This window comes from Zeus faber (genome assembly GCF_960531495.2).
Source record: "Zeus faber genome assembly, chromosome: 15".
Classification (NCBI taxonomy): Eukaryota; Metazoa; Chordata; class Actinopteri; order Zeiformes; family Zeidae; genus Zeus; species Zeus faber.
The window spans coordinates 13,863,551-13,884,817 of NC_137194.1; the positions used below are offsets into that span (position 1 = coordinate 13,863,551).

The 21,267-nt window shown below is 46.7% G+C and overlaps 3 protein-coding genes across 3 annotated transcripts in view; all 3 read left to right on the forward strand.

Moving 5' to 3' along the window:
* Positions 1 to 1,219: 1,219 nt before the first annotated feature.
* On the forward strand, positions 1,220 to 3,186 carry lrrc23 (leucine rich repeat containing 23; the record flags this gene model as incomplete). Its single annotated transcript, XM_080015218.1, has 8 exons — positions 1,220 to 1,303; positions 1,461 to 1,570; positions 1,682 to 1,802; positions 1,904 to 2,045; positions 2,140 to 2,270; positions 2,382 to 2,518; positions 2,694 to 2,898; positions 3,030 to 3,186. 8 exons carry the CDS (start codon positions 1,220 to 1,222, stop codon positions 3,072 to 3,074), a joined length of 975 nt encoding a protein of 324 aa, XP_079871344.1. The 3' UTR covers positions 3,075 to 3,186.
* A 684-nt stretch (positions 3,187 to 3,870) lies between these two features.
* Positions 3,871 to 14,228, forward strand: tktb (transketolase b). Its single transcript, XM_080015827.1, has 14 exons — positions 3,871 to 4,063; positions 6,378 to 6,495; positions 6,630 to 6,743; positions 6,852 to 6,949; positions 9,152 to 9,343; positions 9,577 to 9,704; positions 9,807 to 10,003; positions 10,189 to 10,353; positions 11,991 to 12,147; positions 12,230 to 12,360; positions 12,454 to 12,537; positions 12,628 to 12,724; positions 13,117 to 13,236; positions 13,326 to 14,228. The coding sequence occupies exons 1-14, from the start codon at positions 3,957 to 3,959 to the stop codon at positions 13,496 to 13,498; spliced, it is 1,881 nt and encodes a 626-aa protein (XP_079871953.1). The 5' UTR covers positions 3,871 to 3,956; the 3' UTR covers positions 13,499 to 14,228.
* A 4,171-nt stretch (positions 14,229 to 18,399) lies between these two features.
* The window catches only part of LOC307241183 (extracellular matrix protein 2), a gene marked incomplete at both ends in the record, with an annotated part of 10,914 nt that continues 8,046 nt past the window's right edge, over positions 18,400 to 21,267 (forward strand). Inside the window, 8 exons of the mRNA XM_080015219.1 lie at positions 18,400 to 18,408; positions 18,813 to 19,037; positions 19,150 to 19,185; positions 19,318 to 19,408; positions 19,561 to 19,676; positions 20,551 to 20,683; positions 20,835 to 20,992; positions 21,162 to 21,267. The exon at positions 21,162 to 21,267 is cut by the window's right edge and continues 25 nt beyond it. Coding sequence (XP_079871345.1) covers positions 18,400 to 18,408; positions 18,813 to 19,037; positions 19,150 to 19,185; positions 19,318 to 19,408; positions 19,561 to 19,676; positions 20,551 to 20,683; positions 20,835 to 20,992; positions 21,162 to 21,267 — 874 coding nt within the window. The remainder of the gene's footprint in view (positions 18,409 to 18,812; positions 19,038 to 19,149; positions 19,186 to 19,317; positions 19,409 to 19,560; positions 19,677 to 20,550; positions 20,684 to 20,834; positions 20,993 to 21,161) is intronic.

Genomic DNA, 21,267 nt, shown 5'->3' on the forward strand with positions numbered 1-21,267 from the left:
TCAAATTTCATCCAAATCTCTCCACATACGGAAAAGGAATTAGTGAAAGGATGTCAGAATTTGACCGGGAGTAGTCGCACGTTCATGCATCAGCGACACGCCAAGGTTCTAAAACTTCCGGCGGGGTGGTGGAGTGAGATGTGTGCGTGCAGTTCGACGCCTTGGGATCATCAGCATCCAATTCCTTATAAATGTGCAGGTTGTGGTTCCGAACGACCAGTCACAGCGTTAGAGGTGTAGACTCCATCATCGTTACAATCTGTGTGTGTGTGTGTGTGTGTCGCCTCACCTTCTTGACGTCGGCGTTTCGTTTTTTATTTTATTCTTTTGCCCTTTTTGTAAATATGAACGCATTCTGTTTGCGTCGAACCCGGTGCCGTGTCCCTCCTTATTTTACGGCATTCAAGTCTGTTGCGACACGCAAACTGTAGGAGTTGAAAACGGTTGAAAACATATTCCGTGTTTGTGTCCTCACACATGGACGTTGGCTCGCAACTTCAGAGCAACGGGTCCGAATCGTGTCCGTTTTATTTTAGTCCCTAAAGGTTAAAAAGTTGATGAAATGTCTCTGAGGGACGTGTAGTGTCTAATCCGCTCGACAACTTCCACACGGAGTGATTTCCTCCCACAGAGACACAGTGAGGCAGGACTCTGTGGACTACAGGTAGAAAGCCACCTTCTAACTTTTAGGATAAAGTAATAACAACAAGTGTATCCTTGTGTTAGTAATTCTGCATGTCACCAGGACTCGGAAAACTTGCGTCATATCGTCAGCCGATTCTGTGTTCACAGGAAACTCGGAAAATTGTAACTCGTTTTACACAATGCTGATGTAAAGAGGACGACAGCATGAACTAATGCTACGTCCCATGGGAACTCAAACATTTGTAATTGGTGTCGATGATGTACCCTGTGTATTGCTGCCTGCAGCTATATTTAATATTATTATTATTATTTTGAGACACACAGACAAAATACATGTCCAGGTTGAAAGAGCGCGAGATCTGCTAGATCCAGTTGTCACGGATACACATAGCCCCGCCCCCCACCGAGAGGCGGCATCATGTGATGTCTTTATGATGTCACAACTTTCCGCCTATAAAGCCGAGCATTTTCCGTTTAAACTCCTCTCTAAAAGCGCTCACTCTACTGCTGCTTCTCTCCTAACGTGAAATCAAACAGTGAACCGTGTGACCCTGGACTGTAAAACAGCGGAGGGATGGATGAAGACGACGTTCTTTCGGATGACGAGCAAAACGTGAAGGTAGAAGAAGACGAACAAGACGATGACAACGAGAACAAGGTAACAGTGACTGTCGCTTCCTTGAGGTGGGCGAAGTACGCAGAGCTCCCCCACACTACACCCGTTACAGGATGGATGCTGACACATGAGCATTTACCCTTTCATATTTTAGGTCGTTTACCTCTGTGAAGTAACAAACTTCTTGTTTGCTTTCAAGGTACATATTTGCCCACTGACACAAGACACCATCGTTCCGGGCCTGTCGTTACTGTGCCGAACAGGAAATGGACTTGCACATGCCTTTGTCAAACTGGACCTAAAAGACAAGTAAGAGAAGGCGAGAAAACGATGTTTGAAAAACATGTTTGATCCTCCTTTCACCGTGAGGTCAACGTTGGCCCTTACTCTCCTCATTTGTTTCCCCCCTCCCTCCCACAGGGGGCTGACAGACATAGAAGCAATAAGCAACTTTGTTCACTTGCGGTTCCTCGATGTCTCCAACAATCTCCTCACCGACCTTTCTCCGTTGGCAGCGTTGACGCAGCTGCTTTGGCTGAAGGCGAGCCGAGTCTTGCGCGTGTTGAGTGAGGAAGACCCTTTACCTCTCGCTGTGACAGCATCACGTTGCCTTCAATCGCATTTCTCTTGGTATTTCCGCAGATTGATAGCAACGCCGTGGCAAGTTTTAAACAGCAACCCCTGCAAGACCTGCCTTACCTGCAGTGGCTGAGCATGGGCATGAATAAACTGATGGACGTGGAGGGTCTGGGTGGGGCTGCTCTCGAGACCCTCAATCTGATGCGTTAGTGTCAACGTTATTCCACTGTAAATATATTTCACATGGTGCTAAATGAGTGGGGAAAAAAAGAGTGCCATACACTTGTATGATGTGTTAGGTAATAGTATCCAGAGAGTGCAGGGGCTGCAGTATGGCCGTTTGACCAATCTCGTGAATCTAGACCTGAAAGGAAACAACTTGGAGAGCACTGACGGCATCTACCTTCCCAACCTCCGCAAGCTCTATCTGGTAATTCAACACACACACACACACACAAGACACACACGTTATGCCAGGCAGTCATAAATGGTAGTTTGATAAAGCAGCTTTTCAAAAGCTCTAACCCTTTCCTTAACTCAGGCCCAAAATGTTATAAAAAGACTGGAGGGCTTGGAGAAGTTGGAGCGCCTCGTCACCTTGCACCTTCGAGACAACCTGCTGGAGACCCTGGACGGCATCAGCCCCAACATGAAGTGTCTGCAGTACCTCAACGTTCGGTGGGCACGAGGCAGCGTAACTAGAAACTGACAGATCAGAGCCGTCGCGCCTGTGAAAATTGACAGCATCAGATAGAATCTCAAAAAAAACAACAAAAAACGTACCAGTTGCATTCTCTCTTCTCTCTGGGTACGAGCTTGTTCTTAACAGGAATGTCTTGTGTCTCTCGCCCAGAGGGAACAGGATCTCTAGTCAAAAGGCCATTCAGAGCCTCGTGCCTGTATCGGGGACCTTGCGAGCGCTGGTGCTCGCTGAGAATCCTCTGGCGGAGAGCGAAGAATACCGTCTGGGGGTCCTGGCACAGCTGCTGATGCTGGAGCGACTGGACAAAGAGCCCATCTCCCCCGAGGAGCGGGTGGATGCCGAGGAGAGGATCAAGGTGGCGTTTCAACCCCTTCGCGACCGACGGGCCAATACCCACTGAAATACCTAGGACGCCACAGTGCGAGCTCCAAAGGCGCCGCGCTTCCCAAAAGTGTTCTCACTAAGCTTTCTGTTTTCCCGCTTCAGGAGCTGAAGTGGGAAGAGACATCGGGGCTAGAGGACATCCAATGAAGACGTTCTTCCCAGGGTCTCTGTGGCGTGGGTGTGAATGGAGAACGAGGGGAAGAGGGGGTCCCCCCGAGAGCCCCACGCCAGTCAGAGAGGTCCTCGTGTCAATGTTTTTAAGTCCTCGTGTTTGTTAAGTTCACAAGTGTCAGTCGTACAGAATCATTTGCCGCAAACTGTAAAAATATAATTAAACGCAATTCACGCCGACATCCCGAGTGTTGCCCGTCAATGCATGAATTGGTTATTTATGAGAAGAATGTGAGAACGGGTGAATCCTGTTTTCCCTGAGTAAGAATGAGAGTGCAAAATCAACCCGGGCCACAGCGAGCCACCACTTCCCCGTTGGCAGCCACCCAGAGCAGGGGCGACAACCGGGGCTTAAAGACACAGCGTCACTCGGCGTTGTATCGGGTGAACGTCGTGCCCGTAGTGGAAGAAGTATTCAGAACGTTTGAATGTTTCGCGTCTCGGATTCGGCAGTTGAATACGAGACGAACAAATTGCGTTCCATTAACCGCGGTAACCGCGATTATTATTATTATTAGAAATAAGCCCATTTATTATTTGAATTTGAGCATATAATCTACAATCCACGCCTCGCGTTTTGGTTTTTTTTTTTTAATGTATTTTGGATGAGTAAGTGAATATGAAACGAACGAACGATAACGCACGTTTTGGAGCGACTCGCTCCACCGCTCCTCCTCCTCCGCCAATGGCTGGACGCGGTGGGAGTGGTCCAGGGAGCGGACATAAAGCCCCTCCTCGCCGGGGCCCTTCCTCCCTTCTAGCTTGGCCAGAAGCCGCGCAGGCACTCTCTCGTAACAGTGAACCTAGTTCCTCCGGACGCCGCCGCCGCCGCCACCACCACCAGCAGCAGCAGCAGCCATGCCTAGCTACCACAAACCAGACGAGAAAACTCTGCAGGGGCTCAAAGATGTCGCCAACAAGCTGCGGATCCACTCCATCAAGGCGACATGCGCGTCCAACTCCGGGTAGGTCGGCGCTAGTTAACTACGGACAGGGTAAACTAATAAGAATAATATTTTAAAAAAAAAACAACCCACAAATAAACGAATAGTTACAGGGAGTTCATAACTAACTATTTAGTTTTGTGAAATTTATGTTATTATTTGTGGCCGGTTGGAGAAGCACGCGCTACCCGCGCGGCCGTGCTGCACGTGCGGATTATCCTCGCGCGCGGTCCCGTGTTTCAATACTTTACCCCGAATCAACGACCGACGTGGGGCCGCTGTCAGGGGCTTTTATCGCCGCTGTCAGGGGCTTTTATCGCCGCTGTCAGGGGCCTTTATCGCCGCTGTCAGGGGCTTTTATCGCCGCTGTCAGGGGCCTTTATCGCCGCTGTCGGAGGTTTTGTCGCCGCAGTCGGAGGTTTTATTTATTATCTTTTTCGGGGTTTATTAGGCTGCGTGTCGCAGGAACGAACGTTGGAGACGCTTCAGTGGGTGTGTTCCAAACTGCGTGAATCCACTTCCCAGTGTCAGCGGAGGGAGGGGGGGGTGAAGTTGAACGGCCGCCACGTGTATCTTATTTATTGTGATGATGATATTAATAATCAGTTGTTGTTATTATTATTATTATTATCATATTAAATCCAGAACTACTTCCTGACCTGCATTTTACGTTTCTTTCTTCCGTCTGTAACTGACGTCACACGGTCGCGTGGCTGGCCTGACGCGTATATTTAAAGTTATAGCTGCTGCTGTAATAATAATAATAATTATTATTATTATTATTATTATTATTATTATGAATTTCTATTTTTTTGGCTGAACATGCCTTTCAAAACACCCATTCCCCCTTAACGCAGATTTCATTATTACCAGTCTCTAATGTTGTTGTTTTTTTTTTATATATTTATGTTGAATTTACCGTACGGACGAATTTAAATTCGTGTAAAGGCTACCAGGGGTGGACATGTTATTGTTTTGTTTGTATTAAAACAAAACAAAACATGGTGCTGTTGAATTGCAAATATTCTATTCCACAACTTATTTTTTTCCACTAATATAATATATCAGTCGTCCAAAAAAAAAAAATGGAGTTTAATTTGGCCTCCATGACTCGCACCAAGCACTGTCAGGGATCAGAATGGCTCGGTGTATAATTTAGTGACCGATCGCAACCAACTGCACCCGCCTCCCCATGGCGGCCTCCTTGAAGCGTACCTGCCCCCTATGTAGATGAATAACGACTCATTCTAAGGTAATGCCAAGACAACATTCTTATTTTCACGGGATTAGACACTAATAAAAACGTTCTTATGAATATTATTATAGTCCATTTCTGTCAAGTCGGTTTCCCTAAATTCTGCACTTGTTTTTTTTTTTTTTTTTTTTTAATGATCGCACTGTCTTTGTACAGTATCCACTTTATACACATTGTTGTGGTTCTCACTTTGTGCGCCGCCTGTAAACTCGGCTCAAATGAATTTTTGTTGGGAAACCAGTTTTTAAAGTCACTTCCTTCTATCGGTGTACAAGGAAATGGACGACTGTCTTCCTGGAAAAGCATCCATTGGCAGTGTGAAGATTTGGAGAACTACTCTCCTTATGTACCTCACTTTCCCCATTTGATTTTTATTTTTTATTTTATTTAATGTTTGTCTTTTTTTTTTTTTGTTTTCAGATTTGACATTTATTTATTTCTCTGCAAGATTTCCCTCACTGGAAGCACAAGGGGTAACTGGATCACCGGAATGCAGAGGATTTTGATTTTGTGGAATGCGAGTTTCTAACACAGAACCATAACTCTGTGTGTCCCGTCGCAACCGTTATACATGTTGACCTTCTGACATTAACACCTGAAGGGGAAGAGCGGAATTGGCTGCATGTGGTTATTTCCAACCCCTGTGCCGTTACACTATTCATACAGCTGTTCAGCAACTTAACCATTTCACAATTTTTGAAATAAAGAGGCAATCCAAGGGCTTCAGTCTTTGAAGTCTGAGGGAACTCTGAAATGTTTTCTTACGTAACAAAAATCAAATAGCAATTTGATAATTAACCTATGCCAGGACTTGGCTGCTTTTAACGGTCATTCATTGCAGCTCAGGTTTGTTCCAGTAATGATATACCCCAAGACCTTCCAGGGCATCATACTTTTTTTCATTAATTATATCTTTTACAGGCATGCCATGGCAACTGTCATTTCTATAAATGCTGAATATGAGGTGTTCATTATAATAACGCATGCATGGTGATTTACAGTGAAAGTGTTGTGCCCTAACTGCACGGAGTTGGTTACCGTGAACTGTGACTAACGTGTCTGTGTGTGTGTCCCCTGCAGCCACCCGACTTCGTGTTGCAGTGCCGCCGAGCTCATGTCTGTGCTGTTCTTTCACACCATGCGCTACAAAGCGGATGACCCTCGCAACCAGTGCAACGACCGCTTCGTCATGTCAAAGGTGTGTGAACCCTTACTTGATGTTTTGGTTAAGATGATGCTTCGCTGCTGGGAAGTGTCGCGTGTGGGTTTTTTTTTTTTTTTTTTTTTTTTTTTTTTTTTTAAACTTTATTTTATGACTCTGTCTATCTACAGGGTCATGCTGCACCTATCCTGTATGCTGCCTGGGCAGAGGCCGGATACGTGAAGGAGTCCGATTTGGTCAACCTGCGCAAGCTCGACTGCGAACTGGAGGGGCACCCCACACCTGTGAGCCACTCGAAATTGCTCAGTTATTAAGCTGGTGTTGTTACATCTACTGTGTTTTAGCCTGCCTATAATGTAAATTAACATTATTGTTCTTGTCCTCTCTATTAGAAACTGGCCTTTGTTGATGTCGCTACAGGATCTCTGGGGCAGGGTCTGGGCGCTGCCTGCGGCATGGCCTACACTGGGAAATACTTTGACAAATCCAGGTGAGATTGTATAGCCGACTTTTTTTGACGCAATTTCTGCTGTTTCAGAATGTATTTGGGTTTGCATCCAACAACTCTCGTGTGTGTGTGTGTGTGTGTGTGTGTGTGTGTGTGTGTGTGTGTGTGTGTGTGTGTGTGTGTGTGTGTGTGTGTGTGTGTGTGTGTGTGTGTGTGTGTGTGTGTGTGTGTGTGTGTGTGTGTGTGTGTGTGTGTGACAAAAAGTTAGGGATATTTGGCTTTCAGGTGAAATTTATGGAAAATGTAAAGTTTATGCTACAGTGATATTATATCGTGAAAGTAGAGCATTTAAGTAGAAGCATGCAATGGTGATTTCTTCATCTCAAACAATTTATTGAAACAAAAGCCAACAACAATGGTGGATATACCACAACAACAAATGTCAATGTCTCAATTACTTGTCATGTGCCCTTGAGCATCAATTACAGCTTGACAATCACGTCTCATGCTGTTCACAAGTCGACTTATTGTCTGCTGAGGCCTGGCCCCCCACTCTTCTTGAAGGGTGGCCCTCAGGTCATTGAGGTGCTGGGGTACAGAGTTACGAGCCTCTACACGGCGACTCAGCTGATCCCATAGGTTTTCAGGTCTGGAGAAAGTATGGGCCGACTCCATTTGAGGTGCCCCAGTCTCCAGCAGCCGTTCCCTAATGATGCCACCTCCATGAGCTGGAGCATTGTTGTCCATGAAGATGAAATGAGGCCTGTGTTGTTCATGCAGGGGCACAATGACTGGATTAATGATGTTATTCAGGTAGTATGGGCTTGTCACTGTACCATTCACAAAGTGTAGGGCAGTTCTGTATTGACTAGACACACTGTAACACCACCACCAAAGGCTCGTCTGGTGACAACAGTGACTGATGCATAGCGCCCTCCTTGACTTCGCCAACATCGTTGGCGGCCATCGTTTCTAATCATCGTGAATCAACTTTCATCAGAGAACAGCACTGAGGCCACTGGTCCCTCGTCCAGCGTAAATGCTCCCTGGCCCGTGCAAGACGATGATGCCTGTGCCTGGTGGTGTGGTCAGGCTCCCTTGCAGGTCGTCTAGCACGCAGACCACGCTGATGTAAGCGGTTTCGAATGGTCTGACGTGACACTTGGGTGCCTCTCACCTCCCTTAAATGTGCCTGGAGTTGAGTGGCATCATGATGCGGTTCCGCAGGGCACTGTTCACACTCTGTGACACTCTAAGCTCAGTGGCCACTTCCCTCTGAGAACATCCTGTTTGAAGCCTCGCAATGGCGAGGTGCTGTTGATCAATTGTTAGGTGTCGCCATGGTCTCATGATGTCAAAATGTGAACAGCATGATGAAGAGGACTGTTTGAATACCAATTATAATTGAACCAGGAAATGTATTGGTCGATTCATGGATCAATCACCTGGTGTGAATTTTGGTCTTCATCTTCTTGTTAGAGAACAGCAAGTTGTGCAAAAAGTACTAAAACATTGAACAGTTGGACATGTACGTTCAAAAGTTTAGAGAAGGTCAAATTAAGTTCACCTGTAAAGGTTATAGTGCATTTTAGCTTCATCCTGAAATTTCACCCGAAAGCCCAATATCCCTAACTGGCTGGATGGATGGATGGATGGATGGATGGATGGATGGATGGATGGATGGATGGATGGATGGATCCTCTACATGTGGCATACTGAGCCCACACTTGTATGTATGTTGTCATTAAAGATGCCTGAAAACACATTTTTCATTTGTTTGAAACTTTAAATGCTTCCTCAGGGCGATGTTAATTTCTGGGTGAACAGTGATCTACTACAGAGTAGTGTTCACCAAAATGGTATGCTATAAAACCTGGCCAAGGAATTAACCAGTGGAGAAAGTTATCAAGGCAGAAGCTTTTGTGCTGACAACTGGAACGGGACAATACCTCATTGTGCAAAAGTATGACCGAAAAAATGCCGTTTCTGTGCTGCAGGGCATCATTAGGGTTGTTGCGACAGCTTTCAGCACAACTGCTTAAACGCCCCTCTCTCGAGGGCGTGTTCTCGCTCGGCCTGCCTGTCGGCGAGGCCTTGCAAAATCTAGACACCTCAAGTCATGGAAGACGCAAGTATAACCTGAGCCATGTGACTAATGAAGTACAACCAGTGTTTCTCGTTGTAGGAAAAGGAACAAAAAGACCCGGTAGCTGTGACGCTGAACATCCTGTCCTGTCGTTCCAGTTACCGTGTGTACTGCATGATGGGCGATGGGGAGAGTTCCGAGGGCTCCGTGTGGGAGGCGATGGCCTTCGCGTCGCACTACAAGCTGGACAACCTGGTGGCCGTCTTCGATGTCAACCGCTTGGGTCAGAGTGAGGCTGCGCCCCTGCAACACGACATGGAAACGTACCGCAAGCGTTGTGAAGCCTTCGGGTCAGTTTCCAAACCTAAAATCTGAGGAAGCACCGAGCACACAAACTTGCTAAATATTTTGCTGCCGCCGTCGTAGCTCCTTCCTCTTCCCCTTTCCAGTTTAAATGTAAATATGGTTGACGCCCGACTCGTTCTTTATGGATGTTGGTCTTCTGTTTTGGGTTCTATTAACTTTGAGTTAATATTTATTTTAATGGCTGTGTGTGGTGAACGCTGCTTATGTTTGTACATAGGTGGAACACGTATGTGGTGGATGGCCATGATGTGGAGGAGCTGTGCAAGGCTTTCTGGCAGGCTCAGCAGGTCAAGGACAAGCCCACCTGCATTGTTGCCAAGACCTTCAAGGGCAAAGGACTCAAAAGTGAGTGACCCTGACAAACGAGCTTTATGTATTCTCGGATTTTTGTGTCTTCCAGAGTAATGTGGTAGAAATCGTCAATAACTGTCGTCTTTTTGGATGTAGACATTGAGGATTTGGACAACTGGCATGGAAAGCCTATACCTAAAAACCTCGTGGATGACCTCCTGAAGGACCTGCAGAGTCAGATCCAGGTCCCGAATAAGACTCTGTGCCCCGAGCTGCCCAATGAGGACACAGCCGGTGCGGACCTAGCTCCCATCCGCCTGCCCGCGCCCCCGGCCTACAAGATCGGCGACAAGGTGCCCGCCAAACACTCTTCACACTCTGTCCTGCGTTTCTGGGATGTCGCTTACAATGACTTGAACCTGTTTTTGTACTGGAAGGTTCAATCAACTCAAGCAAAGCTGCCAGCCAGTATGTAAGAAGGTTGTTGTCATATGCATCTTTGTCCCTTCACATCTCTTCTATGCCCTTCCCCTGCTAGATGGCAACAAGGCGCGCGTATGGTGTGGCCTTGGCAAAGTTGGGAGAGGCCAGCAAGAGGGTAGTGGCCCTGGATGGAGACACCAAGAACTCCACCTTCTCTGAGACCTTCAAGAAAGCCTTTCCCGACCGCTACATTGAGTGCTTCATTGCTGAACAAAACCTGGTAAATAAAAGCGTTCAACAGTCATGCATATTTTTATACTATTTTAACCTCAACCCACCTGCCAACCTGTATGTATGGACAGAAAACAATACCGTAAATTGCTTGGGTATTTAAACTAAGTCCCTCGGATTGGACCAGATGCTACGACCTAGCCGGGATGGCTTACAGAACCACAGGCCGTCTCACATCCACTGATAGGCAGCCCACTGAGCGTTAGTTTATTATCCACGAGGTGTAACGCTGCATTGTGAGGTGAAATGGGAAGTGGGAGCATTAGAATGAAGCACCGTAATGTTAAAATATAAAACGTGAGATGCACCGATTGGCCGGTGACCGGAATTGGTCGGTTTTCACCGGGCCCATCAGTGTCAGATATATCTGATTCTGTGCGTGTCAAATTTACACACAGATACAGTGCTCATGTACTGCACTCGTGAAAATGTTAGAGTACTCAAACCTGACACTAACGTAAGGTAGTTGACGCGCAAAAAAGAGAGCAAAGGAAAGAAAGTCGGCTGTTTGGAGGTACTTCAATGTAAACAAAGAAGATTAGATCAGTTATTTATTCATCACCTGACAATATTCTAACATTGCGCAGACTATCTAGCGCTGTCAGAGCGGAGCTGCACTTGCAATGAAAAGTTGGACTCTTTGAGGCTTGGTTCTTAAGGAGTCACTTCGATTTGACGAGTCGTTTGATTTGATTCGCTTGGTTTAAAGCGCAATGAACTACAGAGAACTTCCAGTGAACGGAAGTGGGGAGAGTCAGCCTTTAATTTTTTTGTGATTGAAATTTATTTGCAAAGTACCATATTAATGTATATTTGCACTTAACGTGAGACTTTAATTTGACGTTTCCATGTTAGTTATATGTTGTCATACTAAAACTCAGTGAGAGTTACATGTTGAATTATGCTGAAACTTGGTGACAGTCCCGTATTGGAACTCAGTGACAGTTTCATGTTCTATTATTGTTCTATGGTGAATATTGAACAATAAATGGTGTCAAAATCACCAATCTCCTTGAAAAATTGCGGGGTAGTCGGTATCTGCAGCTGTCCAATCATGTGAGCCTGATCAGAACACCCCGTGTTGTATGCCAAGTCGGCCCACAGCAAAGGTTAAAAAATAAAACATTTAGCATGTTGAAACTTCAGACTTGCAAAACACTACATTACACTTCCTGCACAAGTTGAACTTAATCTCCAGTTTATAAAGACTGGCTGTTATGGAAGAGGGATGATCTTGCTCTCCCCCCTCCCTTATATTTAAAATCACAATCTGCTCCAAACCAGTCTAATGTGCCGCTGTTTATTCTCTGGCCAGGTAATTCCGGTCCTTCCACTTTGCCCTGGAATAAAACCCGATTACATGAACCTTGGTTAAATTGGTTGGCTGCTCCTAAATGCCTCGTATTTCTGCTGCACCAATCAATGGGGCTTCCTGGGCCTGTGATATGGCAAATTAAGTCGTAATGGTGGAGGCTGTAAGAAGCCCGAATATCACCCTACTCCCTTTTAAAATTAATAACTATAGATGTGTATCTATATAGAGAATCTTAAAGCGCATCTTCTGTGTTTATCTACTTTTTGAGATATATAAATTATTTTAATTTTTAAAAAAAAATTTTTTAATAGGTGAGTGTCGCAATCGGCTGTGGCACCCGTGACCGCACTGTTGCGTTCGCCAGCACCTTCGCAGCCTTCTTTTCCAGAGCATATGACCAGATTCGCATGGGAGCCATCTCCCAGTCCAACGTCAACCTTGTGGGCTCCCACTGTGGTGTCTCTATCGGTGAGCTTTCCTGTCGGCACGTCCGTAGTTTATTGCGCCGTTTTTGAGTTTCGTTCGCCGACTTAAAAGCCATGTCTTCCAGGCGAGGACGGCCCCTCTCAGATGGCGCTGGAGGACCTGGCAATGTTCCGCGCCATCCCAACATGCACGGTGTTCTACCCCAGCGACGCGGTGTCCACAGAGAGGGCTTTAGAGCTGGCGGCAAACACAAAGGTCAGTGTTTCGTGACTGGAAGCCAGTTGACAATGACTGGGGGAGGAAAATGGCATTTGTGCTTAATTCTGATGTGTCGCTCTTTGTTCTCAGGGAATCTGCTTCATTCGCACCAGCAGACCTGACCTGAAGGTCCTCTACTCTCCAGATGAGAAGTTTGAATTGGGCGTGGCTAAGGTGAACACTTCGTTTTGGTGAAATTGTAGACACCCTCATGTTAAACGGAGAACATTGATTTGTGATGAGCAAACTGTGTTTTCCCCTCAGGTAGTGCGCCAGTCTGACAGTGACTGTGTGACTGTGATTGGAGCAGGAGTGACTCTGCATGAAGCCCTGGCTGCTGCTGACACCCTGGCCAGTGAGGGTAAGTGAGCTCACAGCGCCATCTAGTGAACGTGTGGCAGAAGGGCGCACATTATTTGTATATTATTTTGCAATTACTGCGTTCCAAAATAAATTGACACAAAAACAAAAATGAATCATGGAGATTTGTTCATTGAAGTTTTTACCAGAGCTACAAATTTCCTGTCATTATCAGATCTACTGCTAAATGTGTTGTCTCATGGTTCACAATTGGCACCGATCCATGGCTACATACAGTTGATGTTGTTGCAGTCAGTCTATATTTTTATCGATGTTATTCAAGAAAATGACTGTCCTTGTGTTGGACTTAGATAGGTTTGTCATCTCATACAAAGGATTAAGTCTGAAATGCTGCATGGCTTTTTTTTTTTTTTTTTTTTTAATTCCTGGCAGGAAAGAACATACGTGTCATTGACCCGTTCACCATCAAACCACTGGACGCCGCCACCATCTTGGCTGCTGCCAGAGCCACAGGAGACAGGATCATTACTGTGGAAGACCACTACAAAGAGGGTAAATAACCCATTCGGGTCAAGTTAGTTGTGTGTATTTTGTGCATAATTCTGACGCTCCTCTTACCTGCCGTCCTGTCTCTCATCAAGGTGGTCTGGGAGAGGCGGTGCTGTCCGCTGTGGGTGAGGAGCCCGGCATCGTGGTGACTCGGCTGGCGGTGAGCGGCGTGCCCCGCAGCGGGAAGTCCCAGGAGCTGCTGGACCTGTTCGGCATCAGCGCCAAGTGCATCGCTAAGGCCGTCCGTCAGACCTTCGCTAACTAAGGAATACGCTCTTGACTTTTTCCACCACCTTTATAAACGCCCTTCCAGCTTGGTCATGGTACCGACTTGTTCTGAGCTGCTCCCTGGTTTGTGCTCTCATGCCGTCTTGTTTCTAAATGCTGCGTTTTCACCAAAATAGTTCTGGCTAGACAGTTTCGTAGGCGTGTAAAGATCATGCAGTTCTCATAAGGCCTTCCCCGTTACGACCTGACTCCTAGGCGGGCGCTTTAGTGACACTTCAGCTTAACATGTACATTTGAATTTGTACCCAGTTTTGGTTTGAGTGTGTCCTTGCCCACAGGTTGTGTTGAGGCTCTGGTTTGGGGAAGCTTTGCCTTGCTACCAGACAGTCCAGACCCTGTTCCTCATCCAACCATAACGTCTTACTTCCTCTGCATTCCAACTTGTATAATTTCTTCTCTGCATTCCCAGCTAACAAAGTAATTTTGTGATAACTCATTAGCCTGCCCTTTATTCCATGGTTTGTATTTTCTTTTTTTTTTTTTCCAGTCTGTCTTAATTTAATTGGTGTGTAGAGTGTTATTTTTACTACAGTGAGAATAATCCAGTTTTGAAGATTTAAACCAGTTGGTTTGTGTTCAACTCATCCCAAACTGTACTTGCGTTCAATTGTGCAACTGTTACTGTACCAATGTTGGCAACTCGCGCTAATATCATCCGTCACTTGGACTGCTTTGCTGTGGTAAATGGAAATAAACTTTGACTTTGACCCCTCGATTCCCTGGTTTTGTCTTTGCTTTTGCCAATGTATGTCATGGTCAAAGAAGTAATGACCACTGGTGAGTACAACATGGCTGAAGATATGGCTCGTTGAATGATGACGTCAAAATGTGAGTTATCTGAGAGCTTAGTTCAATAAATATGTATTTTTTTTTTTCAATTTGGGTATAAAGTTGGTGTATTAACACATCCAACTTTGCAGGCTCGCCGGATAAGTGGTGAGCCCTCGCCCAGCACCTGTTGACCTACTGGGGTTGAGACAGGGTGGTCAGCGGATGTTCCTGCGTGCCTATGAGCTGGCGTCTCCCAGACCACGGCTGTTTACTTTGGTAGGGCGTTTTGGGACACGGCTGTAAAAGGGTCCAATGGGCCATTTGACGCACGTCTAAATATGGCACTCACTGTCCCAAACTGTTCTCGAGAGACAGCATTCAAGGGTGGCCATGCCCGCTACGTCGAGACGATGACCGATAATTGTAATACTTACTTATTTTTAATATCCTTGTGGGGGGGCGGGGAAACTAACAGTTGTTTGTGATATGACCATACAGTACATGCTTGCAGTGCAGAACACTAAACTGTGAGTTTGTACGTGGTTAGTGGGTAAATGAAGAGGGGCGGCCGGTGGGTTTCACAGTGGCACATGGCTGCTCCAGTGGGTGATTCTATGTCCATAATACCTGTAAGCACCATGGATGTCGCGTCTGTGTGTGAATATGTATGTAAAGATAGGCCCATTGCAAGTAGTCGTATTTTTCACACATAGATGCCAATGGACACTGGCCAAACAAGTGAGTCTCCAACCTGAGCCGTCTGTGTCTGCGCTGGCTCAGGATCCGTGTACGCCGACCCTTCCCAGTGTGACCGGGTCAGGAGTGGATCGAGAAGTGGGACGTCTGCCCCACAGTCTGGCAATATTTTGTTTCAGGCCCCCCTCTCTAACTTTTGACACCTCTTTGTCTGCCCTAAGGCACCCTCTTCTCTCTCGGTTCTTCCATATAGACTCAGGTGAGGCTCTTATAAGGTCAGGGCGGAAGAGGTGGAATATTCCAGGGTGGGATGAACGCCGGCTTCTGTTAATAATGTGAGAGTTTATTTTTTGACCTCCACGTCTCCCACACTCATTTCTGCTCTCTCCATTCCTATGATTCATTCCCTGTGGAGCAGGTGCAGTCGATCAGTGTTCGGAACTAAGAACGGCAGAATTTTTACTCCGAGGAATCGCTCTTTCAGTCCAGTGTATAGGGAGTTTCTGTGCTGTGGTGGGAGCTTCTCTTTTTTTGGGTTTTGTTTTTTTTCTTCTAAATCCCTTTGTGGGGTATTAAACCCTTAGCCCCAAGGTTTAAGAGGTCTCTCTCTAGTTGATGTACCAGCGGGCTCCAAGGATGCCAGGGCTCAGAATATGGATCAACTACATTGTTCTGAGTGTACTCACACTATCTGCGCATTCCCTGAGCTCCGTGGATGAAGCATCAGAAGTATCCAAAATAGAGGTCACCCACCTTCCAGGGTTTGGCGTGGCTGGAGCAGCACCAGACACACGCTTAACAAATGGTACGTTTATTTCATTCTATTCGAGTCCATTTAATTTCAAGTACTTTCCGTTTCCTCTGTGATCCTGTGGCTCAATCGGTACAACAGGTGAGTGATACTCTCTGAGATTGTTGATTTATCTCTACTGTGACCTCCCAACCATTTGGCAACTATGCTCACTCAACTGAATATTATCTGTAGCCTTCAAATAATCTGTTCTATCATTTGTTTTCCTTTTGGGCGCAGTGATTCAGGACGACCACATCAGCGCCGAGGTGGAGGAGAGAAAAAGGAACCGGCCACTAGTTGACCTTAGAGCTATGGAGGCTCGGAGGAGGAGGAGGAGAGGAGTCTGGGGGAAAAGGAGACGTGCAGCTACAGTGGAGGCCACTGCATACAGACTGGTATGAGAATATATAATATATGTGTGCATACACTGATCATCCACAACATTAAAACCACTGACCGGTGAAGTGAATAACATCGCTCATCTCTTTCCAATGGCACCTGTCAAGGGGTGGGATATATTAGGCAGCAAGTGAACAGCCAGGTCTTGAAGTTGATGTGTTGGAAGCAGGAAAAATGGGCAAGCGTAAGGATCTGAGCCACTTTGACAAAATTGTGGTGCAAAATTGTGCGTGCCGGTGAACCGGGGACAGGGTCATGGGCGCCCATGGCTTATTGATGCGCGTGGGGAGCGAAGCCTCACCCGTTTGGTCCAATCCCACATAAGAGCTACTGTAGCCCAAATTGGTAAAAAAGTTAATGCTGCTCTGATAGAAAGGTGTCAGAACACACAGTGCATCACAGCTTGCTGCGTATGGGGCTGCGTAGCTGCAGACCGGTCAGAGTGTCCATGCTGACCCCTGTCCACCGCCGAAAGCGCCTACAATGGGCACGTGAGCGTCAGAACTGGACCGTGGAGCAATGGAAGAAGGCGGCCTGGTCTGATGAATCACCTTTTCTTCTCCATCATGTGGATGGACGGGGTTAGGGTCCGATCCGAACGAGCATCTGTGGGATGTGCTCGAGCAACAAGCCCGATCCATGGGGGCCCCACCTCACAACGCACAGGACTTAAACGATCTGCTGCTTACATCTTGGTGCCAGATACCACAGGACACCTTCAGAGGTCTTGTGGAGTCCATGCCTCGACGGCTCAGATCTGTATTGATGGCACGAGGGGGACCAACAGAGTATTAGTGATTATTTGTGGTGGTTTTAATGTTGTGGCTGATTGGTGTATTTATTCACTATTACTATGTAAAATCGTTCTAAATCAACAGGACAGCTGTGGTACTTGTATAGTAATGCTCATGCCCTCTCATTGCCTCATGAACAACACTCATCTGCTGATGTATTATCCCAGTATTCATTATATAATATAATATATCCCTGTTATTATCACTACAGGTACAATATTACAAAATGATCTTGGACCTGAGTTGACAAGAATGAAAGAATAACTACTGTATGACTGAATTTGTGGTTAAAGATTTTGTTTTCTACCTTCATCTAAAACTAACCCAACAGGTATTCACAATGTGGCCCTTATCTTGTTCAAACCGTTGGTATGAAACAGGTTTAGCGTCAAATACAAATATTTATAAACAACAACAAAATCAGATGAATGTCACTTGTATGTTTCACTAACAGGACGATCTGGCACGAAAAATATGTAAATACTCACATCCTGACTGGATAGAGTAAAAAGAAACGTATATACCATCTTATACTATTAAACTTCTATTAATAAAACGCTTTTTGCTCGCTCTTAGAAATAACCCCTGTGCATTGAACTAAAACGCTGAATTGGCAATTTTATTTGTTCGACTCAGATGGATGTTCTGCATTTTGCAGTGCCCCTTTAGTTGACAGTGAAATTAAAAAAAGAATAAACACTGCATTGTTACAGCACAAATAAAATACACATTTGAATCAATATAATGGTAAACGGATAACCACTGATTGCCTTACATTTCTCATCCGGCACAGGAGTGAAGGACTGCTCACATCGCCTTTGTGCCAAGTCAACCTGCCTCTCCATGAGGGCGAGTTTGGCTCTTTTTATTTTCAGAACAAGTAGAGAAGAATAATATGCTGACATCGATTGATGGATAACTACGAACCCACCATTTTACGCACACTGTAAAATGCATATTTTTAAAACACTGCACAATACAACTACACATTCAATCGAAGCGCCCGACACTAACTCTGAGAAGCGGTTGCCAAGTGGCCGCTGTTATTGTTGGGCCCCGCATCCCCTCGGCACGTTTGGAAAACCCATTTCCTCGTGGAACCTCTGGGTGTGGTAAAAAAAAGACTCCATCACCGTCACCTTCTCCATGTCCTTCGACACCTCCAGCATCTCCCTCTTCAGCTCCGCCAGGTCCTGGCCGCAGCCTCGCATGCTGCCGGGGCCTTCCCCTCTCTGGGCGCCCCCCCCCCCCCGCTGTAGTGGTGCTGGTGCCCTTGTGATGCTTGAACAGTACGACCTTGTTTGCCTCCGCTTGGTCTAACTTGGCGTTGGGGGGGGCTGGTGCTTGCGTTCGACGTAACGGCATTGACATGTGCTCTTGTCCTGCGTGTTAAATGTTTACAAATGTTTGTCATATATCCCTGGGATGCGTATGGTAACGCAGCCCGGCTATGATCAGTCCAAAAACAGTCATTTGTTCTTATAATAAGATGGTGTTTCCTATTGCCAAGGCTACTGGAACGCACCAGCTGGCAAACTGCGCTGTATTTCTGTTTAGTTTATATAGCTGTAAAACAGTAAAAGGTTTATATATATATATATATATATATATATATATATATAAATAAATTAGTTTTTTTTATTATTATGCTCAATGTCACTTTTGAGGCTCCATAGTTATAGATCAATAGACATCAATAGAGACATAATTAAAGTTAACTGTATTATTTAATGAATTTTATTATTATTTATTTAATAATTAAAAGCAAAATTTTAGAAAACTATTTCCATCCACTGGTTGAGTTTGTCACCAACTCAGTGGTCGTGCTTTCTCCGCAGGCAGGGCTTGGGCGCCCCCTGGCGGGATGGACGAGGCGTTACAGCGAACTCAAGGAGACGGGCGCTCTGATGGCTGTCCTGAAGGAACTTCATGCTGAGAAGAGCAGGTTAATGGGTCAAGAGAAGCCGGGAAAAAGGAGAGGAGAGGAGGAGGAAGAGGAGGAGGATGAGGATGACGATGATGACGATGACGATGATGAGGATGATGACGAGGAAGAAGAGGAGGTTTGGGTTTAACTCAGAAATTGAATTCCTGTCATCATATTACTTATTAATGAATCGCCCCATGTTGCAAACCACTTTAGTATCTCCTCTGGGTTTATTTATGACGCGATAGGAAGAGGAGGAGGAGGAGGAGGAGGAAGAAGAAGAAGAAGAAAAAGAGGAAGGAGGGCAGGAGGAGGAGAAGGAGGAGGAGGAGGAGGAGGAAGGGACCCAGCCTCCCACCAATGGGACGGAGGCGCACGTCGGCTTCAACAGCTCCCTCCTTTCTGAAGCGTGCCAGACTGTAAACGAACACATCATCTGCAGGGGCATTGGCATGACTCACCTGCCAATTATCACTGACCCGGGGGTCACAAAGCTAGACTTGGCAGGTGTGTCAGCGCGTCTGTGCGGAATGCGGCTGCGTGCGTTACTGCAAAGGCCGGGACTTTCCCCTCAATATTAATGCGCCTTCCAAATTGCACGGCGATTCCCCGAGGTTGGAAGTGCGTTGAATGAATGAACGTGTGTCATGTATTTGCAGAGAACAACATCAGTCGCATCGCCGAGCCGGGTTTCTCCGGCCTTCCCAATCTGGAGACGCTGGACCTCGGCGGAAACCGGCTGGACGCCGAGTCGCTGAGCCTCGGCCCCCTGTCTGTAAGAAGCCACCACGTACAACCCCGCTGTCCATATAAGCCGCTGTCCACCTCAGAGGTCGACCTCCTCGCTGCCAGTCTAAACACACCGCTCCATTACTCACGCCCAGGCTGCACTTAAATCCATCTCCGTGTGTTTAACGTGTGTGTGTCTCCGGCCTCGTCGTCGCTCCATGTAGGGCTGAGCGCGGGCTTCGTTTACACCATTTCTGGGATAATCGTCCGTGCAATATTGATGAAATGAAAATAGCACTTTATTCCATGTATTATTTCCATGCTGTCGGAGCTCTGTGCGCGGCCACATTAGCTAATCCTCCCTAAGAATATCCTTCAGCTGGCAGGGCTGGAAGTCACCATGAGGCACCGGACCACAAAGCCAAATCCAGACCCTGACCACACCAAGATATCCCACCGCGCTCTGACCCATCATGGAACCCACCTCGGACTCGCGCTCCCCCGGCATTGGCCGGGCAGGTTCCTCTGGAAAAGAACTGTAGCCAATGGCCTGGAGATGAAAAGGAAGTTATTTTTAGTGTATTTCTTTGAATGTTCTGCTCATTTCCCAGTAATGACAGAGCGCAAGTGGACTGGCTGGAGGTTTACTGACACGGCCAAAGGCTTTCACACGACCCACAACAACCGCAGTGGCCCTCAATAAAGAACCATGTCAAACGTATAATAACATTACCCAAAATACTTTAAATAAGATTGATGGCCAAGAAAAGATGTTGGTTTAATACTCTCTAATCTGGTGCAATCCTGCGACTATGCCCTGGTGTCGCCAGGGCGCCGGGAAATAATGTGAATGACCAACCATCTTTTCCCGACGCCTTTCCCTCCTGACGTCCACGTCGTCGGCTCTGTGTCTTCTGCAGAACTTGACCCGTCTGAAGAAACTGAACCTGGATGGCAACCAGCTCACCGCAATCCCGGAACTGCCTTCTTCTTTGGAGGAGCTCAAGATGAACCGCAACCCGCTTAGCACCGTCACCCCTGAGTTCTTCAAAGGTGCTCGTGTGTGTTTCCTGTATGTGTGTGTGTGTGTGTGTGTGTGTGTGTAAAAGAAAGGGTCATATATGTCTCTATGAAAATCATGAACCGGGCGATTGCTAGTGCTCATGCTCAGGTTGCCCCCTCCTCCTATTTTTTCCACGTCCAGGTTTGGTGAATCTAACTTCTCTGGAGCTGGGGCAGAACAGTCTCTACGAGGCCATTGTGTCACCCCTGGTGTTCAAACCCCTAAAGAGTGTTCTGACGCTGCGTCTGGAGGGAAACTTGTTCCGTTTTCTGCCGCGAGGCCTGCCGCCGTCCCTGAAGGTCAGCCTTAACCGCTTGTACTGGAGCCTCTTCCTCCCGTCCTGCTTCCATCGATGCGTCTCTCTCTCTCTTAAAGCCGCGGTACAACATTGACGCGATGGCCGGGTCCGGTGCGACCGAGCGTCTTGTTTTTTCGCCGGCCTCTGACTCCGCGTCCGCATCCGTGTAGGAGCTGGTGATGAGCAGCAACCTGATCGAGGAGGTGACGGAGGAGGCTCTGAGAGGCTGCGTGAATTTAAGGGAGCTGGACCTGAGTCACAACCTGCTGCACGAAC